The 25,520-nt window shown below is 37.4% G+C and overlaps 1 protein-coding gene across 2 annotated transcripts in view; it reads left to right on the top strand.

Moving 5' to 3' along the window:
* CERT1 (ceramide transporter 1) overlaps positions 1-25,520 on the top strand; it is an 85,378-nt gene that overhangs the window by 25,194 nt on the left and 34,664 nt on the right. For both annotated transcript variants that reach the window (XM_083883064.1, XM_083883063.1), the window contains exon 3: positions 3,193-3,309. In XM_083883064.1, the coding sequence (XP_083739190.1) occupies positions 3,193-3,309 (117 nt within the window). The remainder of the gene's footprint in view (positions 1-3,192; positions 3,310-25,520) is intronic.

Genomic DNA, 25,520 nt, shown 5'->3' with positions numbered 1-25,520 from the left:
ACTTAGTCTCATAACTATGTGTAATGTCAAACTGTGTATGCAGTAAATGCTGGAGAAAAGTGTTTAAAGTTTTCTCTAGTCCTCAGAGAAAACATCTTCTTTCTGTGTCTTAGCAACAAGGCATGAATTTTCAAATATATTAAAAGCTGCTTTGGAAAGAAGGGGACTACAAAAACCTGTCTTTAAAAAGAAGAGAGGTGATAGTGTTAATTTACATTAGAAGGTGCTTAGGTTAGAGATGAGATTCAGGGGAAAGCAAGGGTGATGGTGAGCTGAAGAAAATGCACTGAATGGAAGTGTGCAATCAGTAGTGCTGCAGCCTTTTAAGATGAACTTTGGCAAGTCTTTCTAATCACATACAATGTCATTGCTTGTAACGCTTCCCAAAAGACTTCAAGAATGAGAGATCAAGCTGAGGAATGCTGTCATGTCAGGAAAAATGTTGATAGTTAATCTTTCTAGACTTTGTGTTTGGGTGTATTTTGGAATATCTCTGGTTGTTTTAGATGTATGTCCCCCATCTCATGACTAAATGAAGGCCTGTCAGGAGGGGCTGGGGACACACATATAAGCATGACACATTGCCTTGGCAAGTTGGTTTTTCAAAGCACATGCACTTCTTTTACATATATAATAATAATAGTAACAGAAAATGCAGCTTGGAGAAAAGGGATCTGGACTAGAAGATTTGTATTGTCCTGTATTGGGTCTATATGGCAAGTTTTGGTAATGGGGGCTATAGATGTGGCTTCTTTAGATGCCGAGGCTGCCTCCAAATCTCACAGACCCAGCTCTGTCTGGATCCAAGATGGACCTGCTGATGGCCAAAACTGAGTTAATCAGAGATGATGGTATATTGCCTCTGTATACCTAAGGAAGTGTAAAAACTGCTGTGTAACATGGTTTGGGAGAGAGAGCTAAGAATATTTGAGAGCAACAGAGGTCAGTAAGAAAGGAGGGGAAACACATGGTCAAGTGTTGGAGCATAAATTCCCCTGCAGCCTGTAGGGGAGACCATGGCACAGCAGATTGTCTCCCCGCACCCACGAGCATCTGGGGTGTGGCAATCCCATGTTGGAGCACCCTCCTAGCAGGAGCTGTGGCTCCATGGAGAGAGGAGCCCATGTTGTAGCAGCTTTGCTGGCAGGACTTGTGGCCCCTGGGAGACTCATGCTGGGGCAGGCTGTGTCTGAAGGACTCTCTTACTGTGACTGAAGTAACTGGAGCAGTTAAGGAAGAGCTGCAGCCCACGGGAAGCCCTTCTCCATGTTGGAGAAGATCACAGAGGTCTCTGTCCCATGAGAAAGTTCTTATACTGAACAGGGAAAAGAGCATGAGGAAGGAGTGGCAGAAAATGTGTGGACTGACTGCAGCTCCCATTCCCTGTTGCTCTGCAGTGCTTGAGGGATGAAGCAGAGGTAAATAGGTAGTGAAGTTCGGCCTGGTAAGAGGGAGTGGGGTGCCTTTAACTTTTTTATTATCCTTCTCTGATTTGATTGGTAATAAATTAAACTATTTTCCCTGAGTCAAGTGTATTTTGCCTGTGGCAGTGGTGAGTGATCTCCCTGTCCTTATCTCAATTCACGAGTCTTTCATCATATTCTCTCTCCCCTATCTGGCTGAGGGTAGTGACTAAGACTTTAGTGGACACTTGGCATCCAGCCAGGATGAAATCACCTCATGTCCCTTTTTACACCCCTTTATCTGGTTCAGTGAAGGCAAAGGAGTGTATAGAACCAGTTTTGAAACTTGGTAGAATTTAATTAACTTGAGATGGTCAGGTATTAGGTAATTAGTAGCTATAGTTGTTCGACTTGATTTTCAATTCTTACTGTTGCTGGAGATTTTTCCTATGGGAAGTTTAAATCTCTTTAAAACTGAGCACTCAGATGCCTGACCAAGTATATGGAGCTTTAAGCTTCCACTTTGGTTTTTTTAACATATTTTTGTTGAACTCTTTCTAGCTCTTTTTTTTTTTTTTTTTAATTTGGTAATTTGAATTCTGTTATACTTTTCTTCTTCCTTAGTATATTAAAAACAGAATAAGAGAACCGTGTTGGTTTGGTTTTTTAATGTATAAATAGCTTCTGGTTTCCAAATTCTTTGAAAAAACTTCTCACTAACTCTGGAACGATGTGCATAGCAACAAATGAGACTTACTTCTAGGTTTTCTTTTGTGGAGTGTTTTATGAGTGATTCACAGTGTTTCAGCTTGCAAGATGAACATATTGGCAGGGTGGTCCTTGTGTTGTAAAGGATATTCCTAACATGTCTTCAGCATCTGGTACCAGTATGTGTGGTCCTCCAGCCTTTATCCTGGAGCCTGTTAGCTTCCTGCAGTAATTTTTGTGTATTTTTTCTTTGTATTCAACTTCAAAAAAGTTTTAAGCTACGTCTGTATTACATGTCTTTAAAAATGGCTGTCAAAAATGAGGGGTGTAGGGAATATTGGGCTCAATTGGATGTTTGCTAAGGAGTAACCTTGAACTGACAGTGTCAGGGTACAAGGAAGATTAGATCATTGTTTTCTTTCTTTCTTTCCTTGTACTTTCCTTAACAGCTTCATTGTTACATTAGTAAAAGCTTACTAGTGTTTAAGGCATGTGAACTGAAAGTTAGGTGCAGTTGAGTGGAGATGTGTGAAATTATCTGTGAAATATTCATGGTGAAAATAGTTGAGGCAGAGCATGTCACAGCTTGTTTAAGCTCCTGCTCTGACTTGTCATTTAGATATAGTCTTCTTTTACGGTTCTATCCTGGTATTTTTTTGTTATGATGTATATACTTAAAATAAATACTGGTAGCAGTAATGTTACGAAGTTCTTGTCCTGTTTTGAAATTAAAATGTATACACAGGAATGTTTTCTGGTATGGTAGATATTTTGCTAAAGGATTTGTTTCAAAGTATTTGAAAATATGGAACTTATTATATGTGCAATTTATTTATCAAAATTTTATTTAATAAGAATGTATTACACAGGCTTTTCCATTTCAGAAGACCAGCATCTTTCATTACGAGAGTGTATGTTCACTATTTGAGACAGCTGCACAATGCAGAATTTAGGATCTAGGGTGAACTTGAGACAATATAGACCAGACTTTCTAATTAGCATTTGAGTGTCGCAATAACCTGTGAGGTAACATTGATCACGTTGCTAATTTTGGCTACTCTCACCCTCTGTTCTGTCACAGCCCCATGACTTTGATGAGTGCAGGTTTGATATCAGCGTCAATGACAGCGTGTGGTACCTCCGGGCCCAGGACCCCGACCACAGACAGCAGTGGGTAGATGCAATAGAACAACACAAGGTATGTAATTCTCTGTTTTCTAATCTCCTTCCTCATTCCCTCATTAGATCAAGAATAATGCTTGCAGAGAGTTTAATCTTCCCTGTACAGTCGTTAAAATGCTCATGGTATTTATGACAGGTAAAAGCTCAGGATTGAAGCTCTGTGTTACGTGTGTTTCAAAGGAATTGAGTTGTTCTTCACAGATAAGACTTTACTGGGGGCTAACAACTGTGAGCCTTTCCTGAGCTCTCTAGCTTGAAACAAAACAAAACAAAAAAAGCTTTTATTATGTTTGAGTGATGTATTCAAGGTTTTGTTCATCCTCTCCTTGATTATTGAATTGCTTCTTATCTATCCTAGATGTTAACTTGTTAGTCTTAGAGTCAATTCTCTAGGTTATCATTCTGGTTTCAGGCTCCTCTTTTTCATCATTTGAACACTTTTACTGTATCTGATTACTGGCTTTTGTCTCTTTCTCTTTTAAGGCACTACTCTTCATAATTTTGGTTCAGCTTTCTTGATCTGTTCCATGTATTTTCCAATGAACTCAATTAATTTCATTTTAAAAATGCTTGACCTTCAAGCCCTTTAGGTCAGGTAGAAAGTACACAAAACATCCATTATGTTTTCAGGTACAAGATAGTCACTGTCCCAAGGTGTAGCATGAAACTACAATACATAGCACAATGCAGCCTCTGCATCTGGGTTACACAAGTGTTACAGGAATACAAATTGAAATAGATATCCAAGTAGGTATGAATTTTTACCTTGAGCTTCTTGAAGTGTTGCCTGTGTAGGTACTTTGTGTAATTAAGAGCTTTCACCTTTTATTTGCCATTCCTTGCAATAAGCAGTATGTGTTCTTAAATTTAAATTGCTGCCTTTTGATAATGGTTCTCTTAAAAAAAAATCTCACTTGGACTATTCATCCCTTTGTAGCTTGGCATTTTGCATTCATTTTGATACAGAGGTAATATTAAAACACAAGTAATTACGTTGCAAAGTCAGGATTCTTTCCTGTAGTCTAATGAAAAAAAAAATAAAGTTAACAGTGAAGTGTTCTTGAGACAACAATACTGCAATTTATTCCTGGTGCAATACCTGAGAGAAATTTCTCATGAAGATACACTGAAGAAGTTACTGGATTGCACATATATAGAACTGGCATTTCAGAAACTGGTTTAAAGTCTTGGGGGTCTTCGGGTATGGTTTAGTGTAGTCTTGGAACCTGATAGCCCTAGGCTGAAATTTAGACTAGGTTTTGTGAATGTGATTTGGCTGGAGAAGTGCAGAACTTCAACCTGAAATGCAGTCTGTGTCATTACATGCTACCATGTAGGAACAAGTGATGAAAACCCCAGATTCTGTCTTAAATTCTGCCCATCACAACCTCAAACCTTTTTTGTGCTATTTTTCTATTCCCTTTTGTAAAACTCACCTTAACTGTTGCTAAAGTTCTGAGCTGCAACTTTATGGAATTACCATCTCATAGATTATTGAATGGTAGTAGTGTAGAGTTTGCCATTGGAAGTGTTAATTTGGAATTGTTTCTTTGTACTACTTAAAAAAAATCTTTTGTTTTTGAATACTAGCTTTTTTTTAACCTGTGTTAGTGCTCAGCTCTATCATGAGGTATCTGTTTATTTTCCTTTATCAGTCTGGTATTATTGATAAGCTTTTATTGGTAAGCTTAAATTGTCTTATTCAACCACCTTTTCAGATCAGGAATGAATATTGGGAAATACAAATTCTGGCATTCCAAAACTGATTTCCCTTTATAAAGAAGCCTGATTAATTATACAGTTTCTCTACTTTAAAAAATAAACTTTTAACATTGATCTAGGTTTGAACAGTGTAAACATCCATGCTCTGGAAGAATTTGGTAGTTATTTAAATGATGAAATAGTTATTTAAACAAATAAATAAATTTAAATAAATAAATAGACCGTATACCTACCTTTGTGCTTAAACAGGAATGAAGGCTTGGTTATTTACACTACCCATTTTTTTTTCTAGTATTTAGAATTAATATAGGGATAAGGATAATGAGAGCGTTTTTCATTATTTTAATAAAGTTACTTTTCAACTTACTTTTTAAAGAGTGAGGATGTCTTGGAATGTTATAAAAACAGAAGAAAAGAATGTCTACAAGCAGGAAGTGGTAATAATTCTTTCTGTGTATGCTGAACTGACAAGAAACAGTTCAGTTTGCATCCTGCTGTTCTAAGGTAATAACACTGGGCTTGACTGTTCTGAATCCTACAGCTTTTCCCGTATTTGTAGTTTGCAGTTTCATGGCCATTTGACATTTTTTCAGTTTCTTTCATGCTCCTCTTTGTTCTCTAGTGTTAACAGTATTTAAGGCAAATAGCAGTTGTTTTCATTCTTAAATGGAGTAGAAAATACTATGGCACATCACTTTTAAATAAGCTCTCAAAACATGTAATATGTTAAAGTAATGGTTTGTTTAAAAACATCCTTTTTGTATTATGCAACTAAATATCAAAAATATCATGATCAAGACAAACCAAGGAAAACAGCAGAAGTTACTGCATCCTTGTAGTAATAATAGCTTAGACTCAAGTTGAAAGTATATAATGAAATATCAGAGTTACTAATATCTTCTTTCCAGTGCAATATTCTGTTGTCTTCATAATACAGTAGGAGTGTTTTGTGATAAATGTTGTCGGTGTAGAGGTGCATCTGTTGCTTCTAAAGATTTTAGAAAAATATACAGTAATCTTATGACAAGAAACCTTAGAAAAGTGTTGTATTTACATAAATAGGTGTTTGGTGGAATTAAACAGAAGTGTCTGAATCCATCTTCAATTTGGTTATTCTTAAAGAATATGTCTCCAAATGTCTTGTTTCTGTACTTCCATTGTAGGGTTACTGCTATAACCCATAATTTTTATATAGGTTTGAATGGAAAATATTTCAGAAACAGTACCTTTTTCCAATATAACTTTGGTAGGATCTGAAAGAAAATATTTTCATGGAATCTGGAAGTCAATCCTATTTTTTTTTTTCAAATATGTATGAACAACACTTAAATGAATCTTAAAGTAACTCTTCATTCATCCTTTAATTCACTTCAGCTCATGCAAGTTTTATATCTAAAAACTTGATTGAGAGTAGGGGAAGATGGGTAAAATATCTTGTTGCACTGAAAAGTTCAGATTTCTGTCGGCTTACTCTGACATTTTCTGAAGGAACTTTCTGGTCAGGTTACCAAACCTCCTGCAAAAGTTCCTTCTGGGTAAACATTGTTTTTGTTAGAGAAACAGGTTCTTCGAATGGAACATAATAATTTGAATAAAATCCAGAGAGGAAATTATTTCCTGTACTAAACAGTCATTTTTCTTAACATTAGTCTACTGCTGGTTTTTTTGAAGTTCTTTGTTGCTTACTGAGTGGGTAGGTCGTTCTGGTAGGCTGCTTAAACTATTTGCTAACAAAAGTGTGTTTGTGAGACTTAATGTAGCATGTCACAAGGTTGTTGACCTGCAGAGTAAGAAACATAGACATAAGCTTTGACTGTGTTTCATTGTGCTCCAAACAAAGGGAACACTGATTTTAAAAAACATTTATATTAAATGTGAGTATAAGCAGACATAGAAAAACTTCATGCTTGGCAGAACCAATGAGTAGCTGATGGCTGAGAAATGTAAACCAGCTTATGTTCAGGCATAAAAACCATTAGAAATTGCAGGGGGGGTTATAATTGTACTTTTTTTCTTGTATTGAGGTTCCTGAATCTTTACCTCACTCTTTCAGGTATAGCTCAAAATGTTTATTCATTGCCCTAAACTGGAGGAGAGATACATCTAAAACTACTGCAACACCATCAGTGAGGCACATGAGGAAATAGTTCCTGTGTAACTAGGAGTCCATTCTTCTACCTGAATGTTTCATTAGATGTATTGATATAATAATAATTTGAAAGACTGCCTTCTCCAGGTCTCTCCCATGGTTTCAAAATGGAATCTGGAATTTCTAACCTAATATTAGATAAACTGGCTTAAATGTTGTTGGTTCATTGCTGTGAGAAAATGAGGAGAGTGAATTGCTGTTTGTTGTGAGAAACTTCTGTGTAAATAAACTTACTTTGAGCAAATGAACTTCAGCTCCTGAGATCAAGATAATGATTTCTTGTCATGTTAATCTACCGCCTGAGTTGAGAACTTGATGAGAATTTCTTTAGAAACTAAATACTTTATGAAAAATTTTGCATCAGTTTATGTTTGTCCCATTTTGTTCCATCGTAGTTTCTATTTTCTGCACACAGACTCTTAATGTCTTCATTATTGACTTTGTAGCTCTTCAGCAATATAGTTTAATAGGTTTTTTTGTCTTATATTTGCAAATTCTTTCATTTGTCAAACCAGAATAAGTCCTCCTGAACTTCTTGCAATACCTAATTTTGCTGTTTCAAACTGGAAAAGGTGATTTTTCAGAGGAGCACCTAGATATCAAACCAGTTGGCGTGTAGGGAGTAGGTAGGTTTTCTTTTTCATTTTGAAGTGATGATGTACAAAGTGTTTAGAGTAGGAGGCACAAATCTCAAAGTTTGTCTGTGAAAGGCATCAGGTGGCTGTTTTCCAAACCTAGTTGACATAAATCCCTTTCATGGGGATGAAGGGATCTGTCCCCCTTAAATTAAAGCGGCCTGTCTCACTCAGTAAAAATTTTCCTTGAAGGAGTGGCTGGTGCTTTATTGTTTTCACTCTTGATTAGACCCTGTGGAAGGAGTTAGTTGGAATAGGGTTATACAGAAACATCAAGAAGAGTAAAACACATTTCTCATTTTTTAGCATTTTTTGCCCAAATTGGGGGAGGATACATCATAACCTTGGGGTCAAAAGATAGTTTAGCTTTTAAGTAATTCTAATTTTGTGCAATTATTTGTATACTATAACTTGTTTCTTAAAATACAGTTGTCAAACCAAGTAAGATGCTTTAGATTTTTGTATTAAGTGCAGATTGAGTTTAAATGGTGGGAAAAACACAAAACACTGGATTTGACAGTCTGCTAAATTCAAATTTAAGGAAAAGTTAAGTAATTATTAAAGCAGTTAATTAATTTTATTTACCATTGATACATTTTCAAACAACTAACCTAGAATTGAGATACTTAGTTGTGAGGTGGTTGTTTTCTGACCGTTGGTCTCAGTTCATAAGTCAATTTAGAAAACTGCAGAGCAAACTTTAAACAGCATAATTTGGATTGCAGTCAGTAAGGACAGTTCAGGACGTTGTTGTGAGAAAATTCAAAACTCAAAAACATCATCAGCCTGAAACTTTCAGAAGATTCTTGTTAACCACATAAAATGGAGTTCCTATTTTTCAAGTAACCTAAAAAAACTAGCAGTTACCTTATCTATAAAGTGTTAAAAACCATTAATTTCACCATTATGGTAAGCTGAAAATTAACACTGTTATGGTAATTTTCCCTTGTCAATGTACTGTTCTAGAAGAATTACTGAATATGTTGTTATAAATTGAAAAATAGTACTAGTAAGAGTGATTGTGATGTTGAAGCAGGAAGGGCAGCCAGGTGGAGAGGACAGTGGGTAGAGGTGAACTTTTGCTAGTCTACCATGATTGCCCTTTGAATGAAAACCATTCAAAAGCAAAATTCCCAATGGATGAAACCAGAGCACCACAGGGTTGTTCGCTTGAGAAGCAGCTCAATAACAAAGTGACCCACAGAGAACCTACCCAGAGCTGATGATCCCCTCTCTACCTGCTGCAGTTCCTGTTCTGAATAGTTGAGTTAATGTCAGATTGCTTAAATCTGTTGGTAATACAAATCAGCTTCTTGATAAAGAGGGTGAAGGACTTGAGGTAAAATATTGCAGTAAATACTGAAGTATTTACAAATGAAAATTACTTTCTATCTTTGTGTTCTCTTATGAATTTAAGTATAAGAGGTTATGTGTGAGTAACTGTTGTTAAACTCAGAGGAAGCCTTAAATTTCACTTTAGAGTTGATTAAAAGCACCCAGAGTTTCTCAATTCCCAGTTTTTGTTCTGTAATTGGAATGTGTCACCTTCAGACTGAGATCCAAGTGCATCTCACTGTTCCTTCAACCTCTAAATGCCTTAAGAAATTTCACATTAACCATAACCTAAGTCAAGCTTTTGTTTGCATACTGCATGTAAATATTGATCTGTGAGATTATTTTTATTTAGCTGTTCTAAGAAAACATTGAAAAATGCAAATAGAGGTAACTGACTTACAGTAATATTTTACTAGCAGTGGATGCCAGAGCAAAAAAATTTGACCCATTATTCAGGTCAGAAACCAATATCAAAGTTTCAATTTGTGAAATAATGAGCTGAGGTTATCAACAAGAAGGGGAGAGTACAGAAAGGCAGTACATGTTTAACTTGTACACAGACTTTCAGCACTTGTAAGTAGAGCTGTAACATTCTGTGAAGACAGAGTAGTTTTCTCCTTTTTAACGCATTTCCAATCCTGCCCTAGAATCGATTTAATATACCAATAATGACAATAAAGACATGCAAATAAATCACTCCAAATTTATTGCCAGTCTGGACTGAAATTAATAAGATAATGTAAAATGAATAGTATATGCAGAGAAATTATGCAGAAACATTTTGACTCAGCATACTAATGTAACGAACTTTTAAAGTAGATACTAAATTAAAAGTATAAATTTCTGCCATCAGTAAATTGTTTTGTATATTTAATTTAGTGTTTCTATTTTCTGGCAGACTATTGAGGAGCTCCTGGACCAAGTAGTTTAGATGTTTGTGTGGACTATATTTAAGTGCATATTGAAATGCTGCAAATAGTCTTCAAAAGTCTATTTTGATGTTGCGACCTTTATAATTTTTTTTAATCAGCACACTATATTATTGACAGCTAGTCACTGTCAGTTTCTAGCAATAGTAAATATTCTAATATTGATGAGTGAATGTTAATTATAAATACAGTCCTGTTAATTATTTTAAAATAAAAGCTTTTATTTTAAAGCAGTGTGACTTCAGATGCATCATGTAAGAGGGGGCAGCAGGAAGTGTCTGTTGCTATTTCTTCCTCTCCTGGAGTTGGACTATTTCAATAATGGGTGGTTTTTAAAGTATTTGCTTCCTCAGCAGTTAATGATGAGGTCTGAAAAGAACTGTGGATCACTAATATTTTAATTTTTTTACATTTCATACCGGTAAAAGTTCCTCTGGCCATACTTCCCCCTGTACCTATTCACAAGACTGACATAAGTGGAAGCAACAGGGCAGATGAAGGAAAGCATGGAATATATGAGATTTCAACTTCAGTTTTATTTATCAGGTTCATAATGATGGTTGTAGGAGTGTGATGGTGAGACCTTCTTTTGCCTACATTAATATCCATGTCATAAGTGCTGGAACAAGTTTCTTAAATAATCTTGATGTCAACTATTGCTTCCTATTACCCTGATTTGGATTTCCGTGTTCTTTTGTCTGGTGCTCTGCAGCATGCAACAAACTGTAAATATTTCTGTTTGATGCTGATATGGATTGTATAGCATACACTCTTATTGTTTTTGTGGTAATGAATTTTGCTCTGGAAGCTAGTGACCCACTCCTTGAGGGTGGCATTGTGAGGCTCTGGCTTGCAGCTTGCTGAGGCTGGAGGACAGCATTCAGATACCTGTGTTAACCTGTAAAAAGCTGTTTTAAAAGCCTGTCTACCTGTTTAAAGGACTGGAATGTATAGGCAAGTCACTGATGAGTGGCAGAGATGTGCTTAAATGTGTTACAAAAACACCCTGTGCTAGTTTGAAACTAAAAAATCATGAACTGTTGCTCGAGCTTATGCAGGAACTTAGAAGTGTTTTTGTTGCTGTTTCTGTCACCATTTTGTGTTGATGTTAAATATGTAACTTAAGTTCTTCACATCTCCCAGCAAAGCTGAATTTCAAACTGAATTTCAGTTTTCTAAACTGCTCCTTGATAACTAAATAATGAAATATGTTCAAGCACAAGCTTCTTAACTTGGCAGTAATAAGCTTATTTATTTTGGATTTTGACCATAACCTGAAGTAGAGTGAGAAATACATAGGAGAAAGATGTAGCTGTCTCAACTTCTCAAATTCATTTGTCTTTCAGTCATGAATACTGTCTTTTTCTTTCTGCTCTTCAGTGACATCTGAGTGATATAAAGATCAGCAAAGAAATAAACTGAAATACTGTCCTGAAGGAGGAGTCATAAAGTTAATTGTAATTTTTGGCTTAATATGAGCTAAAGTCATCCTTACTAGGTGCTATGTTTCACTTTAAGTCAGTTTGGGAAGCGTTCTAACTGTAAGGGCTTGTGGAATCATTTTAGCCTGTTTCTGCCATCAAAGGGATTTCTTGTCATCCTCATAAAACATGAGTTCTCTTTTGTTAAGCAGTCTTACAGTAAATCTAGAGAGATTGTTCCATTCATTTTTGAAACACTTCAAATTTCTTGCCTTTTTTCTGTAAGAACAGTTCCCCATTCCTCGATTGTTGTTCACGTGGATGTCATTTAGAGCCTTCTAAACTCAGTCTTCATTTTTCTGTCAAGTATAGCACCAAAATAGAACTCAGTATTCCCACTAGGATCCTGTATGTGTTGTGTAGAATATAGGATTATTTTGTGGATCTTGTATGCTACCATTTTACTCTATGAGCTTTTTAACTTATTCAGCTTGCAAACCACTAAATCTGATTCATCTCTAGAACTATCTGCAGATCACTGACTGTTCTGTATGTGCACGCCACAGTATTTCCTATAACCAATTAAACTTTGAATTCCATTTTTCTCATGCGTACATAAGTGTTAAGTTTGTGCTGCTCTTCTGGTCAACTTCAGTCTTTCCAGCTCAGCTGCTTTGGGTAATAATTACTGTGCTGTGTGGGTTTGGTTTGGTTTTTTAAGTGCTTTTGCTTCTTCTAGTACTTTGTGAAGTATGGGGACTGTCTACATGCAGAAACTACTAAGTTTTTGCATGTCTGAGTTCACAAGTGAACTTGCCTGTTATTCTGTTGGGAGCTGCTTATCTGAATCTGTAGCTGTACATAGATGTGCACTTCAGATAATTTTCATTGTATCCATGAAAGCTGTCATCACCTGTATGTTCCTAATTAAAAAGTGTTCTCTCATCTAGTCAGAGCATTAACACGTAGTCTTCACAGTCTTAGTACAGGTCTTGAACTCTCCTTTAAAGCCTCTGCCTCCAAAAGGTAGTGAACTTACTTGAGATGGTTTACTCCTCTCTCTCTTGCTTAAATTAGCTGAATATACTAATTGGTTCAAGGTTCAAATGCATAGAAAGGTTAAGGTAAATTTTTGATCACTTCACAGCCAGTTCACCCTGGTGACCCAGGGTGTTCTGAAATAGCTAATGGGTGCCTGAAAATTACAGTTCAAATTACAAATTAGCAGAGTGTTGCCTTTTGGGTGTGTGCAATACTGTGTGAAGGAGAACACTTGCAGAAGTGCTAACTCATTATCAAATAATGTGAAAGGCTTGTGACAGTACTGCTCCACTAAGCTGTGGAGTATGTCAGTCAACATTTTTGCAGTGCTGTTAAATGAAGAGAGATGTACATGGCTAAGGTAAATTTAGTCTCAAGACTAATGCTCAGTCTTGAGGTGACCAGAACTCTAGAAGAGTCAACTGTCAGCTGGCTGTGCAGTAAATAGTCAGTCTCATTGCTGTAAACAACTGGGATTCCAGTAGTAAACTCAGAAGTGTTATTGATTCACTTTTTAAAAATTGTGGTAGATCATTTTGATAGTGTATGCTTTCTTTTAATAGAAGTAAGGGGAATGTCAAGGTTTGTCACCAGCAGAATAACATGCAGTTGCCTCTAGGAGTCCAAGTTCTCCTTGGCAGAGTGGTAGCATGTTCTACAAAGTCTCTCTGAAAAAAGTATTGTTCCTTGAGAGACCTATGTCAAGTTTGATTTTGGTGATAAATGCCCCTCTAAATTAGAGTCAGCTCTTGGTATCAAGAACAGAAAGAAGAGAGATGCAACAAAAATTAGTGAGTGGTTAAACAGTTGAAAGCTGGCCCTTGCCAAATACTGTTGGCTGTTTACTCAGAATATTACTCATCACCTCAAAAAATACTGTGCATTAACGTAGAAAAGTCTTGGGTACTCTGTATGCCTCAGTCTACCAAAGATAGTCTTTTTTGCTTTCTAAAAGAACTTCTTAGGAGGTGGCTTTTCTTCAGTGAGCTTTCATTCCAGTGAAACTCAGTGAGGTGATATTAATAGATGGTAGTTAATCCCTTTGGTGTAGGGAGGAGTGCTCAGCCGCAGGGGTGGAGTGCACAAGTACCAATGAGACATAGTAACATTGAGCAGAGGTAACTTTTTGGCTCTTTTGAGAGGCACACACATCACCCCACTATCCAGTGAAACTCCTGAAAAAGAGAGTAATTCCAGAACCTAATGTGACTCCAAAGGGCTGGCAGAATTCTTTAGGAAACACATCATGGCTCAGGGCACCTCCTGTTTAAATTTAATGTCCCTGCCATTTATTGGAACCTCCTAAGGCAATTTTCCCAATATAATTTTCACTGTAAGTCAGCAAAAAGATCCTTTTTTTGTCTCTGAAAACAGATTGAGCATGAAAATATGCATTTGCTGTTATTTTAATGTATGTAGATTGACTGCAGAGGAAAACAAAGTCGTGCTCTTGAGCATACCTATTTTAAATAGTAGGTGAGAAAGAACAGGTTTAATATTTAACTGCTGCTGTTTAAATGTCCCATGTTGCTTGGTATGAACATAGGCATCATAAAACTGGGGGAATGGAGAGTCAAACAGAGAAAGGTATCCATCTTTCTACCCCTTTGATAATTTAAAATATCTTGTGAGGATTTGCGTATTACTTGTAATAAAGTAAAAATTGCTTGTTTAAGCAAACAAAAACACTTGAGGATGCTCAGGTGGTAAGAATTACTAACCCTGATGTACAGTATGGTACTGAATTTTGTCAATTTTGTGAGAAGCTGTGCTTTCAGGGAAAGATTAGATGGATTATTCATGTTATTATTCTTTTGCTGTTGATAACAGAGGGTTCTTTCTTTAAAATTGAATTAAATATTAACTAAATTTCAATGAGGGAAAGTAAGCTTGGGTATGTCTTGCACGTTCTATTATTTTAGCTCTAGTATCAGCAGAAACTGTAATTCATATGATAGTGCATGTCATTTGATGTTGCTAAACTTGCCAAGTGCACTTATTGCTGAAAACTGTGTGTTTCCTGAAAGAAGACTAGGGGAATGCCAGTGAATCAGCAGTTTCAGTTGACTACACAAGCACGTTTACTGCAGCAAACCTAAATGTTGCCACTTCCAAATTGTTGAAACTTCCCTTTCAGGACTGGAAACAATAGTACTTTGTCTGTCTTGGCACCCTTTTGATGTTCATGATCAAACAGCAGGTGTTAAATTGCAGCTTTTTAATAAAGTAGTTACAGTTAGTGCAGTTTAAAGCTGCACTAAAGCTTTGTGCATGCCAGCCCAACACACTTGATTAATTATAAACAAAGCAGATTGTTTCACTTTTACCAACCCAGTCTTTCTTTGCCTGTGTGTTCCAGTTATGTTTCGTAACAGTTGCTTTGGCTTTAAAAATAGATATTATAATTCTCTGAAGAATGCATCCTTGTGGGGTGTAGGCCTGAGTATGTAATTGGACATGCTCTGAGCAGGAGGTACTAGAGATCTTGCATCGTAGTCATTCTGATTCTGTGGTAAAAAGCACATTTCTTTCACAGCAGTTAACTCTTCCCTGCTTGTGTTACATTTTCTGCTTCCCAGCAAAAGAATTCCTCTCTCTTGAAACACTTCTTTTTTAACAAGATGAAGTTTTTTTGCCTCAGTTTGCTGGTTTTCAGACCTTCAGATCTGTAAATAAAAGATCTTGATCCTTCAAGTTTTGCTTTACTTTTGTGGAGTTCAAAAAGTACAGCATTTACTTATTTCCATTCCTGTTTGTACCTGTCTCCAGTATGCTAAGCAAGGTTAAGTAGAAAATACATCATTCATATATTTAGTGATATTTAGTGAGTTTGAGGAAATCTGTTAGGTAAACTTGCCAATTTTGCAAAGTACGAATAAAGGGCAAAGATATCAGCTACTTAAACTATAGCTCCCATAATCTAATCAAAGATACATAGGACTTAAGATTTGTGCAAGTATATCTAATTGATCTCCACAGAGTTACTGGACTGGTTTTTGTTTAAATTCTTGGACAGAGGACATCATGCTGGCTGGACAGATGGAGAGTGTTCAGCTGACAGCGCTAGTCACACGTAGTCTCTCCCAGAGTGTCCATCTGAGTAGACAGAACCTGGAGTAAAAATCGTGCTCCATTATGGGTTTGAATTTAGTCATATGGGAAGAAAGTCTGAAATATGTAGATCTGAGGCTGCATTTAGGAGAAAAACTTGTGTTACACTTGTCTGGAAAGGTTCTGTGCCTTCCTTGTTGATTTATACTGTCTTGATATGAGAGCCCTGTGTTACACAGCAAATCTGCTGTTTTTCTTTACTGTCTCAACTGTGAGTTAGATTTGAGTCTGGAGTGCTTTTGGATGTAGATACAATAGCTTCACTTTCATCATTTTTACAGCTGCTGCTTTTTCAATGCATGAACTGGACCATAAGCAGATCTGTCAGAATATGAAAATCTGGTGACAGAATATGCATTTTATCACTGCCATGCAGAATGGTCAAGATACAACACTTTACCTACCATCAGGTGGGAGTTTCCCTCCCCTCACTTCACAGGCGGGTGAAGTTAATTTTTAGTGTATTGCAGTTCAAAACAGTCAACAGCAAGAATATGGCCATTCTCCTGAAGTCTTAGGTCACATCCCCACCTGCACTTTGGGATCTCTGCAGGAAATAGCACCAGTTTCAGTTTGTCAGCTCTTAACACATGTGTAGCTTTCTCACGATTAATTATGCAGGGGTACACTTCTGTGAGAGAATCAACAATGGGATTGGACTCCAGCAGTATGTAGAAAATAAGAGTCTACAAAATAATTGATTATGTACATACTGAATGTGTTTCTGCAGTTGCCTGGGTTTTTCCTAGGACAGTGTGCAATTAAAGCGTAAGTTCTTACAGAAAGGGCTCTACAGCCTGTACGAAATAGACGTTCTGTCATGAAATAAGAGAATTTACTTACTATAGAAAACTTGAGTTAAAATAGGCACTAAGCTGCTTGTTTTATTATACTATTCTCTAGCTAATGCTTATCACAGGGAGGTTTTTGTGTTGGCACCAGCTCTGTACTGACACCCTTTATCTTGTTCATACTTTTTACCCCTCTGGAGAGCAAAGTAAAACCAAAATAGTGTCCCAAAGTTTAGTGCAGAGCCTAATAAGGACCAGCAGTATTACAGTTCTCTGTAGAACTCGTGATAACATTTGTCTTCAAAGTTCTGAATATTTTAAGGCCTAGATCCTTTGATTTTCTTTCCTCTGATGTACTAAAGTAGCCTTTTGTGAGCTGTTTTCCAAGCGGTTTCCAGATTTTCCTTCAAGGGCAGGGTAGGTCAGCGTATTGTAGAGACCTGTGCTGTGCTTGAAGTTGTTTTTCCTATTACACAGAGGGTGTTGGCTTTCAGCAAATAAAAGCAGTCTGTTTCTTTTTGCATCAATGAACAATGATAGTGTGGAGGTTGTTTTTGTATTGGCAAGTGAGTTTAATGTAGCTACTGATATTTAATATTCTATGTAATATCAGTTAATGCTGTAATTTTCAAAGATGAGTTTTCTGAAAGCTGTGTTTCATAAAACAGTTTTACAAACTCCTAAATAAGCCTGTATAACTATGAATAGAGTAAATAACTTACTTCAGATGAAATATGTCTGTATCATTACTTCATGACTTTAAATGGGTTTGGTAGGCTTTAGCTAAAACTTCTTTTTCTTCTGATGCTTCTCAAAGTGAGCATACATACAGGGAAAACTAGTTTTGTGAGGCCTACTTAATGTATAACCTGTATATGAAGAAATCTTGTGCCTATTCATCTGGCTGGTATATAAAAATGCTTTTAATGATGAGCTGTGTGTTTGCACATTAGTAACAGCAGCTGAATGTAAAGAAAAGTCTCCTACTTGGACATGGTGCTTGAGACACATGTGCCCAATATTTTCTGTGTCAAGTCTTAAACTGTTTTTAAAGCTGAATTATATTGAACCTAACTGCTTCTTGTTAGATGAAGTTCTAAAAAATCTGAGTCAGAACATTTATTAGATTGATTTGGTACTATGTCTTTGGACAGTCTTAACTAAAAATGAGTGTGTTCTTAGCTGGCTCACTGTTTTGAACTGGCTGAGAAGTCTGACTTCAGAATAATTTCTTTAATCTCTGTTACAATTTCTAATTCACTGTCATCCATTCAGCACTAAATGTCATTGTTGCTACTTGCATGCTTTGTGGAAAACTTAATCCTCGCTAAGCAATGTTTTTCAAATGTAATTATAAAGGCTAAAGGTAAAACTGCCCTGGTTTTGGTTGTCTACCAAGAAAAGGAGGTTTCTATGCCCAGGGACTGGAGCAGAAACAGGGTAAGGGTTACTGTTGGTCTTTGACCAGTAGTAACCTCCAGCCGTGTCTTTTTCCTTTTCACTATTTCCCTCTAGTGGTCACACACCATACTGAGCTGGGGAGATTTAAATAGATGAACTGATATTAACACGAGTGTAATTACGAGAATACACGAGTATTAACTTAATTTTCCCAGTCCTGACCTGTTAGACCAGAGACTACTATGACACCTTGTGACACAAGAACATGCTCTCATGTTTTGAATTGGTGATTCACCAAGGTTTTGGAAATTACCTGAATATTTATCCTTACACGTAAATTTGTCTTTTACATGAAATATACAAAGCTTTTAAGTTAGATAAACTCATGATCTGACTTTGCTTATAAAGTTTTTTGATCTGGGATCTGCTTTATATGCATATCTTTGCCCTGCTGTAACTGTGGCTGGGTCTTACATCTAAACATTGGAAGTATTCAGATAATTTATCCCTTTAGCATTTTTGTTTTATGTCATGTTAGACTTGCTCTTAACTCATAGAATCATGTGCTGTTCTTTGTAAAACAATTAATGTTTTCATGTAACTTTTTTTAAATCTTGGTAAGCCATACTGTATCAAGTGTTTAATAGAATTGCTAAGATTGAAAAAAATCTTTAGTATTTTGACATTTAGTTGTCAACCCAGCACCACCACCATGTTCACTACAAAACCATGTCCTCAAATGCCATATCCACACGTGATTTTAGCACTTTCAGGTATGGTGACTCCACCACTTCCCTGGGCAGTATGTTCATTGATTTACAACCCTTCCCATGAAAACATTTTCATAATGTCTAAGCTGAGCCTCCCTTGCTGCAACTTGGGGCCATTTCCACTTGTCCTGACACTTGCTGCTTGGGATAAGAGGCTGACACCCATCTCACTACACTTTCCTTCCAGGTAACTGTAGAGAGTGATAAGGTCCCCTCTGAGGCTCCTTTTTTCCAAGCTGAGCTACCCCAACTCCCTCAGCCACCCCTCGTCTTGTGTTCCAGACCCTTCACCAGCTTTATTTGACTTAAGATCTTCTAATTGTTGCTTCCTATGTGGGCTGGGGCAGCACCTCAGGAAGAATACAAGGATGTTGGTAAGTCATGTAGAGAAAAAATTACAAGGGGGAAGCCTTAGCTAAAACTCAGTCTGGTCACTGCTGGATGAGATGAGATGAGATGTTTTTACAAATACATTAACAACAAAAGGAGGGCCAGGGAAAATCTCCATCCTTTAATGGGCATGTGGATGGGGAACACTGTCACCAAGGATAAGGAAAAGGCTGAGGTACTTAATGCTTTCTTTGCCTCAGTCTTTAACAGGGAGATCAAACATCCTCAGGGCAAGCAGCTCCCTGAGCTGCTAAACAGGAATGGGGATCAGAATAGACTTCCTGTAACTCAGGAGGAAATGGCTTCCCATGTCTGTTAGCCACTCACAAGTCTGTGGAGCCAAATGAGATTCACCCAAGAGGACTTAGGGAGCTGATGAAATACTTTTCCAAGCCACTGTGCATCACTTATGACCAATCCTGGTTTAACCAGGGACACCCCAGATAAGTGGAGATTTGCCCATCTACAACAAGAGTCAGAAGGAGGATGTGGGGAACTACAGCCTGTCAGCCTGGGAAGGTTATGGAACAGAGTATCTTGAGTGTGATGACTGGCACACACAGGACAATCAGGGCATCCGGCCCAGTCAGATGGATTTGTGAAAGGCAGATCCTGCCTGACCAGCCTGATCTCCTTTTATGACAGGGTGACCTTCTTAGTGGATGAGGGAAAGGATGTTTTCTATCTAGACTTTACTAAAGCCTTTGGCACCACTTCTCATAGCATTCTCCTGGAGAAACTGGCAGCCCATGGCTTGGACAGGTGCACTGTTCACTGGGTAAAAACCAGCTGGATAGTCAAGACCAGAGAGTGGTTGGGGATGGAATTACATCCAGCTGGTGGCCAGTCACCAGTGGTATTTCCCAGGGCTCAGCACTGGGTGCAGGCCTGTGTCATATCCTTACAGACCATCTGGATGAGGTGATTGAGGGCACCCTGACTCAGTTCACAAGTGACAAGTTGGGCAGGAGTGTTGATCTGCTGCAGGGCAGGAAGGCTCTGCAGGTTGGACATTGGGAAGAATTTTTTCACTGAAAAGGTGGTCAGGTATTGAAAGGCTGCTCAGGAAATTAATGGAGACACTGGAGGCACACAGTAAAAGTCTGTATGTTGTACTTAGTGTTATGGTCTAGTTGGCATGGTGGTGTTGGGTCAAAGGTTGGACTCAATGGTCTGGGAATTCTTTTCCCACCATAATGGTTCTGATTATTTTCTGCCCGTCATGCAGAACGGTTGTGTTTGTCTTTAGGTAATTATGCCTTCAGAATTCTGATACTTTATATCCATCCAATATGTTCATCTTTTGTTTGAAAATAAAATTACTTTTGGACAGCATTATTGCCTAGATAGTTTGAGCTTAACATACGGAATCTTTATGTTGTCAAATTGATGTATGATTAGAAATGCATGTAAGGCTTCTACTGATGGCAGAATGCTGTTGCATAAAGAGCTTTTAAACTAGACTGGGCTTTGTTTTTAAACAAACATGGTTTCGACTCAATAGAAGGACTGGTTTTTATGAATCCTCAACCCTGGACAACTTGAGGAATTTGAAGCTGTATCAGGAATGTGACAAAAAGTTGCATGTCTTGGAGTCCCTTATTACATACAACTTTTTTGGTTCACGTGTGTAATAGGTCAGTGAGCCTCTGTTGTTTTTGAAGGAAGTTGGTGTTGAGAACTGACAAGGGCTACAGCAAGAATGAAATAAGAGTAGGTAATAGGTTTTGAAAGTGAAGAAAATTGTGTTAGTTTTAATAGGGTGTGAGATCCAAAACAAGAAATGTATTAAAAGTAAACTCTTCTTTTCCCCCACTTTTCCCCAAATTAGTGTTAGGAGATTGCAATTTAATCAGCATGTATTCTCATGTGTTTCCTTAGGGTGTCAATAGTTTTCCTTAAATTCTGTGTCAAATATGTTATGGAATTTGACTATTCCAACTTTTTTATCCTCCAGTGCTTGCTATATATTACATACTCAGGGGTATGACAGCTATTTGATAGAGATCTCTATTCTGATGGCTAATAAGGATTGAGCAGAGGGGAAAAAACAACCTGTTTCTGAATTTAGCAGTGACAAAATAACTGCTAATTGCACTAGGTGAACAAGGGACTTTGTGGGTTTTGCAGGAGCATTTGCTTGGACAGTTTTTCTTCTTTTTGATAGGAGGCATAGATAGCTAAGCATATTTATCTGCTGATAGTTGTGTTCTGTGTTGCTGTAAAGCTTTTTGTATTCCATTTCTTTTAGTGCAAGTCAGAATCTTGACTGCACCTGTACTTTGAATCCTGGCATTTCTTGTTAGGAAAATGCTTATTCTGATGAAGCAAAGCAAAGGCCTCTCAAGTCCATATCCAAAACAGGCTCAGGCTTGCAACAAGTACCTTTTCACAAAGGTGAATAAACCCCTATTGCTGTTTAACTATGCTCTTTTGAAATCTCATTATGGTCTTTAGCCCAGGATTCTTCACCGTGATACTGATGGTGGATGTGTTTATCTGGTTCTACAGAGATGATACTAATGTGATATTTAACTATCTTCAGTTAAAAAATAAAGCTAAACCAGCAATTGTAGTAAGAGGCGATCATTGCTTCCCTGCCGTTTTGAAGGATAAGTAAGATTTCCTGAATGCCTTTTGACTGTGAGCACGGTGTGTGCCTTGGTCTCCGTGCTCCGTCCCGCTGTGGGGACAGGCTGGGTTATTTATCCCTGTGTGCTCAGTCCCTGCAGGGCTCAGGCTTTCCCTCCACCTAGTGGATGTTCCCAGACTCGTGCAGCGGCTTTTCCTGCTGCCTCTGGCTCATCTGCCTTAGTTAACACTTAGGCATTAACACTGGCAACACTCCCTTTTGAGCTTTATACATTGTGACAGTGTAATAATATTTAATGTAACTATTATGCAATTTTGTATAACTGATAAAAAGAGCGATGTGACTGATGCTTTCCCTTGGGATAAGAACTGTTCTTATTTTTAAAGGCACAGTTGCACAAGTGCTAGCCTTAAACCAAGATCAGACAATATGTAATGGCATTCATTCATTCATTAAAATCTGTAGCTATTCCCACTAGCTTTCAAAGTGTGAAAACAAGAAGCAATACTTACTTCAGTGCAGTGGGAATCGATGCTAAAACACCACTGCTTTTTTTTGCCAGTGTCTAATAGAATGGAATTTATTAGTTCTTGTATTACAGTACAGACCTTACCTATCCCTTTCCTGGCAGCCCAGATTAATAGAAGTGATAAGTGTGGCCTCTCCTGGTCTTGCTTGTAGTCCCATGACCCAGGAGTACAAGCTGCTTTTTTATAACTGCAACACTAAATTGTCAGCTTGGGTTTTGGGACTTCTGCTCAGTGAAGAGTTTTATTTTTATATGTGTATTTTTTCCAACTTGGAATTCCTGGAGATTCTTCCTGTGCACATAATATGCGTACTTACTATGGAATAGCACGTGTCACTGCTGGAGAAAAGTTAGGTCTACATGTCTTTCGTGTTTTTGCAGTTGCAAGAAACTGCAAAGCGTATTAGAAGCTGTTTCATTTTAAATAGTCATTTATGCTGTGTTTGGGAGGGCTGTGGGTGGGGTATAATCATCCAGCTGCACTGACCCGGATTGTGGAATGTCTATCTCTGCCTTCTTGCTACCTACCTACCACCTTGATTTTGCAACCTTAAATTTCCATTGTCAGCAGCTTCAAAACAATTGAAAAATCAGACCTAGAGTCACATGATAATTATATATATAGATATGCTATATATATTATATAAATTATATAATATATATATGATAAATATATGCTACATTATTTAAGATATAGTATAAGATAATTATATCTTTAATTTCAGTCCTCAGAAATGCATCCAGTACTGCCTGACCTGTCATGTATGCTATGTATTACTGTTTGCAATAGTTTCCTGGGGTAGCCTTGCGTTGGCTCATCCCAGCACTATCCCATCTTTCTGAAGTGTCACTTTACAGTCGTGTGTTGGAGGCAGACACAGGACAGGACCCACTGAGGATCCCGTGACAAACAGCTCAGTTTGGTGTTTGGGTCTCCCTTTTATAGGGGGTTCAAAATTCTTGTGCCTGGACACCTGATTGGTCGAGGTCTCAGCTCCGCCCACTGCCCTGGCCAATGGCGAGTCTGCATTCAGGATTGAACGGGATTGGCTGGGATTCCCTGTTGAGTTCAAATCCATCCTATCACGGCTCACCCAGGGACTTGTTTACTTCTTGCCTGTATTGAACTAGACTGCCTGAATTGGGTTTCTTATTTATGACCAAATTTATCTGTCCAGATGCAAACCAGCTGTGCTGGGACACCGAAGCATTTGCAGCAAGTCTAAAAATTGCCTTTGGAACGTGGTTGTTTACAGATCTCATCTGCTTATTTTCTACCAAGCTTTTCATAGTGCCTTCCAGCTCTTTTGTGTTACTACTTTTTTCTATATTCTGGGGTTTTTTTGTAAGTTATTGTGGCTTGATCTCTTGGATGTTTAACAATGTTTCACAAAGACTGTAGAGAATGAGATTGGAGTCACTGTGTCCTAATATCTGTTCCATCACCTGGGTGAGATGAATGCCTTAAAGGGAGGAGCCTGCGGGTTGTGTTATGTAAAATAATAAATAATTTATAGTGCTAACTGAATATATCTGCCTTGGTTAACAGAAGTACATTGAAGTGCTTCACAGGCACCAAACTGAGACATAATGAAAATAATTCCTTGAAGATATGTGAGAATAATTTGCTTTATTCGTTGTTTTTTTTAAGTGGGAGAACTTTGCCGTGAGTCTGTGCTTTATTCAAGGCTATTATTTTCCACTTAAGAATCAGTGCAGAGCAGTAACAGAGATCTGCAACATGATTCTGCAAATACTTAGCTTTTTTTATTGAAAGCAGCTTTTCTGGCGTGCTGCCTTGTTGCTGATACTGGCATCTGTTCCAGTTAAAGGATCACATGAAGCTTTGGATCATGTGGCTCTTTCCTCTTGTCTGTGGTAACAAAAGGATTAATGGATTTCATGCCTTGCCTTAGAAAGCTGAAGGTGTTGCAATTACTATCAAATGCCAGTTTTAATGTAGCTTTGAAGCTGTGATATTATGCATGGAATTTCCAAGAACTGCATCTTTTTTACCAAGCATGGCAATTTGGCATTAGTGCTTGATGGTGTGAATTGATACGACTTCTACAAGTCATTTTATTTTCAAGCAGAGACTGTTGATTTTCATCATATGAACTCTACCGGCTTTTCCAGCTTTTATCTTGGGAAATCAAAATTTGTGTAAATGGAAGGAACTTTGTCTACATTCTTCTTCTCAATGTAAATGATTATTTCTGCAGTGATTAGTTAACGATGATCTGCTTTGCAAGACATAAATGCGGCAGTGACCTGCTCTCGTTTAGATGTTGCGGTAGTAGAATGGTGGGGCTTTGCATGATTCATGCTCTCTTTGTTTGTGTTCATCTGCCTGCATATATCTGCTTTGAGCAGGATGGCTTGCCTGTGCATCTGTTAGAAATGAGTACTTATTTTCTGGTTCTTGCGAAAAATAAGTATTCTCAATGTAATTTTTTTTTTTTCCCCTCTTGGCTATTTGAACAAAATTGTCTGACACGGTTTTGTGAACGTGGTCTGTAAATGCACATGCTTTTGGTTCATGATGTGTGCTGTTCAGTCTGCTCTTAATGCCTGCTGGATTTGCTTCTCAGTAACAAATAGTTAATTGTGTTGCACCTTTTTATTGGTGGATTTTGCAAGCTGATAGCTGTATCCATATAATCCTGTATGCTGTTACGTGTACTGTTCTGTAGTGTGCATAAATTATTTAGTGGAATTAATAATGACAGGCATGAATGACAGAGAAATAAATATTCTGCTGAAAAGGTACCTTAAAAATCAAGCTTACAATTTGATGTGGAAAGAGGGGTTGGATTTTTTTTCTTTCACCTTCAGTTTTTATTTTGTGAACTAAAATAGCTGAACATTGACCGTATGCATAATATTGGAAGAAAAGGATTTAATTCAGATGTAGAATATATAAGGCATCAGATTTTCCATTTATAAGTTTACAACTATTCTTGGAAGTTTTAAAGTAGGACTATGAAGGTGTGGCTTTGACCAAATCTCAAGTAAAGAAATCCAGGAATTTCACTTCCTAAGCTTAAAGCAATGTCTTGCATAGGTGTGTCATTCTCACTGTAAGGACAAAATCAGAAAATGTTTGCTATCCTTAATTAAAATACTCTAACCTCAATGAAATGGATATTTTGGCTAGATTTTAAAATTGATCTGTTCTTTAAGCCATATCCTATTAAAATGAGATTTTGTCATCTTTCCTGGTGTGCACAAGATACAGAGAAAATTAAATGAACTTTCACTGTCAAACTGATTATAATAAAAACATTAGGTCATCATGAGATTTGTGGCGTATGCTCAAATAAATATTGAAGGTGCTGATTAAACAGTGAAGTCTTTTTATATTTTTGTTTAAAGGAAATTTTAAAAGAAATGTTTCAAAGTGTTGGGTG

This window comes from Zosterops lateralis (assembly GCF_965231275.1).
Source record: "Zosterops lateralis genome assembly, chromosome: Z".
Lineage (NCBI taxonomy): Eukaryota > Metazoa > Chordata > Aves > Passeriformes > Zosteropidae > Zosterops > Zosterops lateralis.
This window is presented reverse-complemented; position numbering and strand designations above follow the sequence as displayed.